Here is a 12852-nt window from a genome sequence, read left to right on the forward strand (position 1 = left end):
TACAGTAACACTCTTGGACATCAATCTAGTGAGTTTCTTTCTGTTGGGGAGATTTCTAGTGTTGGAAAAAGATGCTGTTTTCCTATAAATTACCTGATGCTGCTTATCACTTGTTTGAAGACTGAAAATCATGTTTTTTCAAAGCACTTAGCAAAAGGTAATCAAATAAACTGTGTGCACTTTACTGAACTCATTTATCACTTTTTGCACATTTGCACCTTTATTCATTAATGTATTAGCACTAATTTTGCACAGAATTGTTGTTTGCACTTGAATTGCACTGAGCACTGTTATGTACATTCTATATACCACTTCTTAAGAATGCTGGCTTTAGATCCTAGGTGTACATACATTTTTGGGGGTTTAAGAAATTATATTCTTTTAGATATGGTTGTATTAACAGACACTGATATGTCAGATGAGGTTTCCAGGCAATATACTGCCAAGTTTACAATAATATGCAGAATAATTCAGGTGTACATTTTTGGGGGAGCATCTGTTTTTATGTTTCAGCAATATCAGCTGCTTACAATTGTCAGACTTGAACCTAAGTGCATCTTCCAACCTTCTTATAAATAATTTACTATAAAAAATTGTGTATAATCAGATCTATCCAAATTGCTTGTCTAGGCCTAAATGGGTGAATATTTTAAAGTTCAGTTAAATATGGTTGCATTATAATAATAAAAAAAAATCTGTGTATATCATGACCATCAGATTTCTCAACCATTTTTTGAGACTCTACAGTGGTGATTTTTCTTTTTTTTTTTGTGTACAGCATCCTATTTTGTATCTCTATCAAGTCATATATTTTAGTAGTAATTACAGTTATCTCACTATGTCAAACATTTTGTTCTGTTTGTAGGTGATGTCATTGTCTATATTAATGAAGTTTGTGTTCTCGGGCACACACATGCTGATGTGGTAAAACTCTTCCAGTCAGTTCCAATTGGTCAGAGCGTCAATTTGGTGCTATGCCGAGGATATCCCCTGCCCTATGATCCTGAAGATCCTGCAAGCAGCTTGGTTCCTCCTTTGGCAGTAATAGAAAGGCCTCCAGTGGTGGTAAATGGACGAAATAATTATGAGACCTATTTGGAATACATTTCTAGGACGTCTCAATCTGTACCAGATGTAGCAGAAAGACCAATGCCTTCTTTGCACTCCATCCCAGCAGATGGTCAGATTGAAAATACATTTCCTCCACCTCCACCTGCACATGATGATAATGTATCTATGGCTTCTTCTGGAGCCACTCAAGCAGAACTTATGACCTTAACCATTGTGAAAGGGGCACAGGGCTTTGGCTTCACAATAGCAGACAGTCCAACGGGACAACGAGTGAAGCAAATTCTAGACGTTCAGGGATGCCCCGGTTTATTCGAAGGGGATCTTATAGTTGAGATCAACCAGCAGAATGTACAGAATCTGAACCATTTAGAAGTAGTAGAGTTGCTAAAAGAATGTCCTGTGGGAAGTGAGACTTCTTTGGTAATTCATAGAGGAGGTAAGTAAAAAAAATGTTCTAAAATTTTTTCAAAATGCTTATATTGTCATTATGACTGACCAAATATCACTTATGTTGTTTAAAAATAATATTGTCCAGGGATGTTACTGTGAAATTGGTTTATTCCATAAAACATCTTGAATTGGATATGTAAAGGCTGATGATAGACCAGTTCTTTTGTGACTGTACAGTGTCATCTTTTTATCAATAATTCCATATATTCTACAGAGGGGCAACTTTGGAAAATTGCATCCTTTTTGATGACTAGTTATTCTGACTTGTAGTCATTTTTTTATTTTTGTTGGGAAAACTATGTCATGGATGGATCCAAAGGTGCATCTTGTATATAAGCCTGTGAATGCATTTTTGTATGTGCAAGAATGTTTAACTATTATGTTCAATTTAATATGTGCAATGTTTAATTTCAGTGGCAGCAGCAGTTACAAAAGTACAATCTGCAAACAGAGACAAAGTTTAAACATTTTTTTCTGTGTTCTGTGGTTTGTATCACTGCACAATCATTAAGTACAAGAAAAGTTTTTAATGATCAGCTTTTGACAGGAAACGTGTATGTGCATGAGTGTATATATATATATATATATATATATATATATATACACACACATTATATTGTCAAACGTATTGGGACGCCTGCCTTTCCACACACATGAACTTTAATGGCATCCCAGTCTTAGTCCAAAGGGTTCAATATTGTGTTGACCCACCCTTTGCAGCTATAACAGCTTTAACTCTAGGAAGGCTGTCCACAAGGTTTAGGAGTGTGCCTATGGGAATGTTTTACTGATCTTTCAGAAGCGCATTTGTGAGGTCAAGCACTGATGTTGGATGAGGAAGCCTGGCTTGCAGTCTCCGCTCTAATTCATCCCAAAGGGGTTCTGACTTCACAAATGTGCTTTTGGAAGAATGGTCTAACATTCCCATAGACATACTCCTAAACCTTGCGGACAGCCTTCCCAGAAGGGTTGAATCTGGTATAGCTGCAAAAGGTGGGCCAACTACATACGGACTACGTACTAAGACTGGAATGCCATTAAAGTTCATGTGCGGGTACAGGCAGGCATCCCAATACTTTTGACAATATAGTGTGTGTGTATATATATATATATATATATATATTACTGTGCAAAAGTTTTAGGCAAGTGTAAAGAAATGCTCTGAACTAAGAATGCTTTCAAAAATATATATTTGAATTGTTTATTTTTATCAATTTACAAAATGCAAAGTGAGCAAAATGAAGACAAAATCTAAATCAAATCAATATTTGGTGTGACTACCCTTTGTGTGGCTTCAAACTAGCATCAATTCTTAAACTTGTGCACTTTGTAAGCTTGCAAAAAGCCAGAGATTTTGTAGGATTAAAGTCAGGTGTAAAAGTAACCAATTATACCAAGCAGAAGCTAATGATCATCATTTTCATATGTAGATTGAAACACAGTCATTAACTGAAAAAGCAGTGTAGGATTCCTAAAACTGAGTAAGGAACAGCCAAACTCTGCTACTAAGATGAGGTTGGGGAAGACTGTTTCATGTCACAGGTCATACACCATTGCAAGACTGAGTGCATCAAAAAAGTCTCTCCCAGGTAAAGATTTCAAAGCAAACTGGGGTTTCAAGATGTGCTGTTCAAACTCTAATGAAGAAGCACAAAAAAACAGGCAACGTTAAGGACAGTAGATGCAGGTGTCAGCAGATGAAAGATACATTGTGCTTATTTCCCTTCGACATCAGGACCACCCAACGCAGGTACACCCATCTACTGTCCGGAGAAGTCTGGCCAGCAGCGGTCTTAATGGAAAAATTGTGGCCAAAAAGCCACACCTCCGATGTGGAAACAACAACTATGCACAAAACCATAAGGAACAAGGAATAAGGAGTGCTGCAAAATGGAAGCAGGTGCTATGGATTGACAAGTATTTGAAATATGTGGCTGTAGCAGGAGGAAGTTTGTTCATGAAGGGCTGAAGAGAGGTACAATAATGAGTGTCTGCAGGCAACAGTGAAGCATGGTGGGGCTTCCCTGCAAGTTTGAGGTTGCATTTTGAGTTGGAGATTTGGTCAGGATAAATGGTGTCATCAATGCTGAGAAAAGGAAGGAAGATACTTATCCATCATGCCATACCATCAGGGAGGTGTGTGATTGGACCCAAGTTTATTCTGAAGTAGGACAATGACCCCAAACATACAGTCAATGTAATTAAGAATTATCTGCAGGGTAAAGAACAACCAGAAACCCCTGGAAGACATTGTTTGGCCCCCACAGAGCCATGATCTCAACATCATCAAGTCTACCTGGGATTACATGAAGATACAGAAGGATTTGAGGCAGCCTACATCAAAAGAAGAAGTGTGGTTAGTTTTCCAAGATGTTTGGAACAACCTACCTGTCAAGCTGCTTTAAAAATGTATGCAAGCGTACCTGGAAGAATTGATGCTGTTTTGAAGGCAGAGGTCCCACCAGATATTGATTTGATTTGAATTTCTCATTTGCTTTCCACTTTGTTAACTAATAAAAAACACACACACACACACACACACACATAAATATATATATATATATATATATATATATATATATATATAGTATCTCACAAAAGTGAGTACACCCCTCATATTTTCTATACATTTTATTTTATCTTTTCATGTGACAACACTGAAGAAATGACAGTTTGCTACAATGTAAAGTAGTGAGTGTACAGCTTGTATAACAGTGTAAATATGCTGTCCCTTCAAAAGAACTCAACACACAGCCATTAATGTCTAATGAGCGACAGTTCATTGTGGGAACCATGAATGCCAACATGTACTGTGATATACTGAAGCAGAGCATGATCCCCTCACTTCGGAGTCTGAACCGCAGGGCAGTATTCCATCATGATAATGATCCCAAACACACCTCCAAGATGACCACTGCCTTGCTAAAGAAGCTGAGGGTAAAGGTGATAGACTGGCCAAGCATGTCTCCAGACCTAAACCCTATTGAGCATCTGTGGGGCATCCTCAAACGGAAGGTGGAGGAGCACAAGGACTCTGACATCCATCAGCTCCATGATGTCGTCATGGAGGAGCAGAAGAGGACTCCAGTGGCAACCTGTGAACCTCTGGTGAACTCCATGCCCAAGAGGGTTAAGGCAGTGCTGAAAAATAATGGTGGCCACATGAAATATTAACACTTGGGGCCCAGTTTGGGGTGCACTCACTTTTGTTGCCAGCGGTTTAGACATTAGATAGATAGATAGATAGATAGATAGATAGATAGATAGATAGATAGATAGATAGATAGATAGATAGATAGATAGATAGATAGATAGATAGATAGATAGATAGATAGATAGATAGATAGATAGATAGATAGATAGATAGATAGATAGATAGATAGATAGATAGATAGATAGATAGATAGATAGATAGATAGATAGATAGATAGATAGATAGATAGATAGATAGATAGATAGATAGATAGATAGATAGATAGATAGATAGATAGATAGATAGATAGATAGATAGATAGATAGATAGATAGATAGATAGATAGATAGATAGATAGATAGATAGATAGATAGATAGATAGATAGATAGATAGATAGATAGATAGATAGATAGATAGATAGATAGATAGATAGATAGATAGATAGATAGATAGATAGATAGATAGATAGATAGATAGATAGATAGATAGATAGATAGATAGATAGATAGATAGATAGATAGATAGATAGATAGATAGATAGATAGATAGATAGATAGATAGATAGATAGATAGATAGATAGATAGATAGATAGATAGATAGATAGATAGATAGATAGATAGATAGATAGATAGATAGATAGATAGATAGATAGATAGATAGATAGATAGATAGATAGATAGATAGATAGATAGATAGATAGATAGATAGATAGATAGATAGATAGATAGATAGATAGATAGATAGATAGATAGATAGATAGATAGATAGATAGATAGATAGATAGATAGATAGATAGATAGATAGATAGATAGATAGATAGATAGATAGATAGATAGATAGATAGATAGATAGATAGATAGATAGATAGATAGATAGATAGACACATTTATAGACATGTTTCTAGCAAGTGATGGTTTAAACAAAAAATGGCTGTTGACAAGTGACAAGTAAAATTTTGGGGGCTTTTTCACTTGAAACAGTTCAAGTTAGAAGCCCCCAGTTTTGCAATCCTGAGAATCTGGCTAGCCATGTTAAAATACATTTTTATGCTGTATAAACTAAGAATTGCTTGCTAATTCAAAGTACTATAATAGCACATTTGAAAGAATACACATAATTTACCAAGGCAACATAAATAGCCACAAATCATTTTGTTGGGAAGGGAGTTGGTGGAATAACCCTGTATGCAACGAAGTGGAAGTGTTTAAAGTTATTGTGCAATTGTAAAGGAAATACAAAAAAAACCTCTAACAATGACACTAAATTCTGGTTTAAAATATATACTGTATATTCAAGTAAGTATTTTTAACCCAAACAAGTACCTTCTATTGTCCTACAAATCTCCTAATTTATTTATTTATTTATTTTGCTGCTGTGATTTTGCTATGATCGGACTTCCTGATATGGGGCAGCAGTAACCAGTGGGATTTCAGGCATAATCAACATGCATTCTTCATACTACTCACACAGATTTAACAAAAACACTGTTAGCAAATAAAGCATCCTGACCACCGCATACCAACATGCCCAACAATCACTTGAATGAGAGCAGCCTCAGCCCAGTTCTGTCCAGGCCACTCCCTCTTGGTGTCTCCACCTCTTTGATTAAGCCCTGTGGGAGGGCAAAACGCATCGAGGGCATACCATGGATGGAGCTGGGCGGAGATTGTTTTCTTTCAGGTGACTGTTGGGCACGTTGGTGTGCAGCGTTCGGGATACTTTCTTTGCTTGATTTAGTGTACTCTTCCCAGCCAGCCCCCACAGCGTGGGCCACCAGATTGGGATGAGGGAGCCTGGAGCAGCACCTCTAGTTTTCTAAAGTGGAAAAACGCTTTTAAATTATACATTTAGCAGTCCAAAGGGAACAAAAAAGTAAAGTTCATTGTTAGAGTTTTACATACACTATAAGTGCTTTGTGAGACGTATGGTTGTATACTTTAAAATATTATTTCATTAGTTTGACACAATTTACATACATTTTTGGTAAGTTACAAATGTTCTTTTCTATTATCATTTTAAATATTGCAGGATTTCACAGAGAATTAAAAGATCAAAGTAAAGCTGAACCTATTAAAATGTAATTTCCTACTAATTTGTAACATTGTATTTCTGACTAATCTGATAATCAGAGTAATTATGAAAATCTAGTCATTCAAGGAAACCTGATATAACTGCTTCATTATGTACAAGACTGTGTCTGCTTGCCGATTCAAGACAGATTATTTTCAGTGAGGTCAGTGAATAGGTGATGTTAAGGCCTCATGCACACTAGAGGTTTTTACAGCTGTTGTTTTTGGCTTCAGGCATTTTTTTTTTTTTTCTACAGCCAGTAAACTCCCCAGCATGTTATCCTACGTGTTCATGCACACATAGACTTTTATGAGCAGTTTTTGGCAGGGGCATTTTCTGGCTGGAAAAAAACCCCAGAACTAGTGGGTTTGATGAGAAGTTTTTCAGCTTTAAAAATGCTCTAATTCTGAAAAATTCAAAAAAAAAGCTGAAAAACGCTAAAAGGCAAAAAAAGGCTATTTGGCGTTTATGAGCATTTTTGAGCCATAAGCTTTTGTGTGGATATAGTTTTGCTAAAAAAACGCAAATGCAAAAATGCTGCAAAACACTGAAAAAACTCACGTTTTTACAGCAGCATTCTAGAGTTGAAGCTACTGGCGTTTTTATGATGTCCCGTGTGCATGAGGCCTAAAGTACATCTGAATTGAAAGTGGCCTACATAAAACTGTACAGCTTTATAAATGTGCAGCTAGACTATTACATTTGAGAAGATGCTAAAAGTAACATGTTAATAAATAAGGTACTTAAAATTCAATATTTAAAACTCATTTACTAGGAGTTAGTAAATTACCCATTGGGAGCCCTATAAGCAAGGAGGGTTTACATAAGAACTCTGAATGTTCTTCATAAAATATATTCATAGGATAATAGGATATATTCCTGTAAAGGTATGAAAAGTGCTTGCTGTGCTGGGGTGCTATTTAATAGGTCATAGTTAACTTTGTTATCATCTGAACTGTGGCATAGCAACAAGAATGAGAACTTTTAATAAGATCTCATTGAACAAGAGGCTCCTGTTTTAAGCCTCCGGGTACCATTATTTCATTCTACATTTTCCTAAAATAGAGCCCCGAAGGTCATCTTTACTTCTTAGCCACAGAGATGTTGTTGCCATGATAATGCATGTGAAGTAGCATATGCTACCACAGAGTGAGTGCTTCCATAAGAAACTCTGCTTATTACACTTTTCTCTAGTTAGTCAGGTCCAGTCAGAAGAGTTCACAAAGCACTGGGAGTTGACTGATTTCAGATAATTGTAGACAACTACATAGTTTGGCCTTCACCAAGAAACAATCTTTTCAAAGGCTTAACACTTCCGTAGTAAAATGTACTGCACAATAGGCCCAGAAATTTGATAAAATAATACAGGAATACCAGGAACATAGTAGTATACTTGTAATAACACTGCAAATATCAAAGTACATCTGTTCACACATTTTGGGGCTTTACTAAAGGAACACACACTGTTCCATTCTCAAGAGAATTGTCCCCTAGCTTAATGAGTAATGTAGAGTTCTGCTGATTTCCATCATCCAAAAATACTCTTTCTTTCTTTCTTTCTTTCTTTCTTTCTTTCTTTCTTTCTTTCTTTCTTTCTTTCTTTCTTTCTTTCTTTCTTTCTTTCTTTCTTTCTTTCTTTCTTTCTTTCTTTCTTTCTTTCTTTCTTTCCACTTGATTGGATATTTTTTGCAAAGCAAATTTTAACCACATTAGCCAAGATAAGGGAAAATTATCTTACAAAGTTAACCGCCAATTTGTCTTTAATAAATAAACCCCTTTGTGTCCATGAGCATGTACATATAATATTACTTATTACTGTTTTTGGATCCTAGGATCCAAGGCAAAGTGTCATTTCTTCAGTGTTGTCACATGAAAAGATATAATAAAATATTTACAAAAATGTGAGGGGTGTACTCATTTTTGTGAGATACTGTGTATATATATATATATATATATATATAGCGGATAAAATAAGTATTGAACATGTCACCATTTTTCTAGATACGTAAATATATTTCTAAAGGCGCTATTGAGATAACATTTTCACCACATGTCTGTAACACCCCATGCAACCCATACATACTAAGAAACCAAAACAATTAAGTTCAGAAATTAAGTTATGTGTAATAAAATGGAATGACACAGGAAAAAGTGTTGAACACATGAAGAAAGGGAGGTGCAAAAATGCATGTAAAGCCAAGACACCAACTGAAATCTATCAGTAATTAGAAGGCAATCCTGCCCCTTGTTAGTGGAAATTAATATCAGCTGGTTAAGATTCAATTGATGGCCTATAAAAAGGTGTCTCATTACCAAGGTGTCACACAAAAAACATCTCATGATGGGTAAAAGCAAAGAGCTCTTAGAAGACCTTCCCAAACTTATTGTTGCAAAACATACTGATGACAGTGGTTACAGAAGGATTTCTAAACTTCTGAATGTTCCAGTGAGCACTGTTGGGGCCATAATCTGAAAGTGGAAAGAACAGATTTTTCACCATAACCCCACCACAACCAGGTGCTCCTCAAAAGATTTCTGAAAGAGGAGTGAAAGGAATTATAAGAAGATTTGTCCAAGAGCCAACGACCACTTGTGGAGAGCTTCAGAAAGACCTGGAACAAGCAGGTAACATTTTTTCAAAGAAAACAATAAGTAAAGCATTCAATGCCATGGCTTGTATGCACATTCACCATGCAAGACTCCATTGCTGAAGAAAAAGCATGCTGAAGCTTGTTTAAAGCTTTGCTGCCCAAAATTTAGACAAGCCTGTGAAATACTGGGGGAATATAGTCTGGTCAGATGAGACCAAAATTGAACTCTTTGGATGCCATAAAACACACCATGTTTGCAGGTCAAAAGGCAGTGCACATCACCCCAAAAACACCATACCAACAGTGAAGTTTGGAGGTGGGAACATCATTGTGTGGGGCTGGTTTTTCAGCATACGGTACTGGCAAACTTCATGTCATTGAAGAAAGGATGAATGGAAAAATGTACCAAGACATTGATAAAAATCTGCTGCCATCTACTAGAATGATGATGAGTGTGGACATTTCAACAAAACCATGATCCCAAACACAAAGCCAAGGAAACTGTTAATTGGTTTCAGAGGAAAAAAAGTAAAGGTGCTAGAATGGCCCAGCCAATCACCTGACTTGAATCCAATAGAAAATCTAAGGAAATAACTAAAGATCAGAGTTTATAGATGTGATCCATGCAACCTGTGAAAGAATGGGCCAAAATCACACCTGAGCAACGCATGCGACTAGAGTCTCCATATAGGAGGCATCTTGAAACTGTCATTACCAACAAAGGATTTTGTAAGAAGTCGTAAATAAATTTCAGTTATCGTGTTTAATACTTTTTCTTGTGTCATTCCATTTTATTACACATAAATGTATTATTTTATTTTTGAACTGATTTGTTTTGATTTCTTTGTATGTATGGATTGTGTGGGTTGTTACCGACATGTGGTGAAAATTTAATAGCACCTTTAGAAATATACAGTATTTACCTATAAAAATGGTGTCGTGTTCAATACTTATTTTACCCACTGTGTGTGTGTGTGTGTATATATATATATATATATATATATATATATATATATATATATATATATATACACAGTGCCTTGCGAAAGTATTCGGCCCCCTTGAACTTTGCGACCTTTTGCCACATTTCAGGCTTCAAACATAAAGATATAAAACTGTAATTTTTTGTGAAGAATCAACAACAAGTGGGACACAATCATGAAGTGGAACGAAATTTATTGGATATTTCAAACTCTTTTAACAAATAAAAAACTGAAAAATTGGCATGCAAAATTATTCAGCCCCCTTAAGTTAATACTTTGTAGTGCCACCTTTTGCTGCGATTACAGCTGTAAGTCGCTTGGGGTATGTCTCTATCAGTTTTGCACAGAGAGACTGAAATTTTTGCCCATTCCTCCTTGCAAAACAGCTCGAGCTCAGTGAGGTCGGATGGACAGTGTTTGTGAACAGCAGTTTTCAGTTCTTTCCACAGATTCTCGATTGGATTCCGGTCTGGGCTTTGACTTGGCCATTCGAACACCTGGATATGTTTATTTGTGAACCATTCCATTGTAGATTTTTCTTTATGTTTTGGATCATTGTCTTTTTGACTGGGTCTCCGTCCCAGTCGCAGGTCTTTTGCAGACTCCATCAGGTTTTCTTCCAGAATGGTCCTGTATTTGGCTCCATCCATATTCCCATCAATTTTAACCATCTTCCCTGTCCCTGCTGAAGAAAAGCAGGCCCAAACCATGATGCTGCCACCACCATGTTTGACAATGGGGATGGTGTGTTCAGGGTGATGAGCTGTGTTGCTTTTACGCCAAACATAACGTTTTGCATTGTTGCCAAAAAGTTCGATTTTGGTTTCATCTGACCAGAGCACCTTCTTCCACATGTTTGGTGTGTCTCCCAGGTGGCTTGTGGCAAACTTTAAACGCCACTATTTATGGATATCTTTAAGAAATGGCTTTCTTCTTTCCACTCTTCCATAAAGGCCAGATTTGTGCAGTATATGACTGATTGTTGTCCTATGGACAGAGTCTCCCACCTCAGCTGTAGATCTCTGCAGTTCATCCAGAGTGATCATGGGCCTCTTGGCTGCATCTCTGATCAGTCTTCTCCTTGTATGAGCTGAAAGTTTAGAGGGACGGCCAGGTCTTCGTAGATTTGCAGTGGTCTGATACTCCTTCCATTTCAATATTATCACTTGCACAGTGCTCCTTGGGATGTTTAAAGCTTGTGAAATCTTTTTGTATCCAAATCCGGCTTTAAACTTCTCCACAACAGTATCTCAGACCTGCCTGGTGTGTTCCTTGTTCTTCATGATGCTCTCTGTGCTTTAAACGGACCTCTGAGACTATCACAGTGCAGGTACATTTATACGGAGACATGATTACACACAGGTGGATTCTATTTATCATCATTAGTCATTTAGGTCAACATTGGATCATTCAGAGATCCTCACTGAACTTCTGGAGAGAGTTTGCTGCACTGAAAGTAAAGGGGCTGAATAATTTTGCACGCCCAATTTTTTATTTGTTAACAAAGTTTGAAATATCCAATAAATTTCGTTCCACTTCATGATTGTGTCCCACTTGTTGTTGATTCTTCACAAAAAGATATATATATATATATATATAATATATTGTTGGTACTGAAGGCTTTCATGTAAATTGAAGATTTGTGGTTTATGGATGAATAATTTGCTCATGGATTGTATATAGATAATCAATAGGATTTTAGTAACATTCCACAAGGTAGTTTTGTCAAAGATGTTACCAAGTGTATTTGTTAAATTAGAAAGTTGGGTGCTTTGAATTTTTTGCATGAAATACATATACATAACCCCTGTTGGCAATTAATCAGGACATTAAATTCTAAATTCTAAATTTTAATCTTTCCCAAGGAACCATAAAATGTCTAAGATAAAACATTATCATTAACAAAAAAAGGTTTTTAAAGAGCTTAGAACTCATTTAAAAAAATCAATGGGTCTGAAAACAGATTGATTTGTTACCATTTTTTAAAGGACTTATTACTTTTCTAATTTAACTTACATGATTACAATAAACCTTTTATGAAATTGTTTTTTCTTTTAAGAAATATTTGTAAAACAAGGAGCTTTTTAGAATGAAATTCATTTCTGATCCTAATTGTCCTGTAAAAAAGGGAAAACGTATTGACAGTTCTTCAGTACAGATGGCAAATAAGAAGTAAACACATTTCCATGGAAATGAACCAAAAATTAAAAAACAGCCATTCACTTTATTTGCCAGCTGTTAAAATAACTTTTAGCAAAGTAATTAATTCTACGGCATGCCGGTTTCCATGAAAATGGATCTAAATAACAAAAGGGGATTTAAATGTTACACTAAGCCACTGATATTTGGACAGACATTGCACTAATAGGCTGTTGCCTACAGTATGTGTTTCCTATAAAAGATAATTAAAAAAAAACAAAAAAAACAATAAATCTATATATTTATTCGAAATAGGCATCATGTCTAGAACAATATTTTTAAATTGATACTAT

The 12852-nt window shown here is 36.0% G+C and overlaps 1 protein-coding gene across 10 annotated transcripts in view; it reads left to right on the forward strand.

Annotated features, from left to right (window-relative positions):
• The window catches only part of MAGI2 (membrane associated guanylate kinase, WW and PDZ domain containing 2), a 1130869-nt gene that overhangs the window by 953254 nt on the left and 164763 nt on the right, over positions 1-12852 (forward strand). For all 10 annotated transcript variants that reach the window (XR_014225193.1, XM_082255142.1, XM_082255141.1 and 7 more), the window contains one exon: positions 866-1507. Coding sequence is in view for 9 of the 10 variants with exons in the window: in XM_082255142.1 (XP_082111268.1) it covers positions 866-1507 (642 nt within the window). In the remaining variant the exon portion in view is untranslated. The remainder of the gene's footprint in view (positions 1-865; positions 1508-12852) is intronic.

Source organism: Pelophylax lessonae (assembly GCF_965119305.1).
Source record: "Pelophylax lessonae genome assembly, chromosome: 4".
NCBI classification, from domain to species: domain Eukaryota; kingdom Metazoa; phylum Chordata; class Amphibia; order Anura; family Ranidae; genus Pelophylax; species Pelophylax lessonae.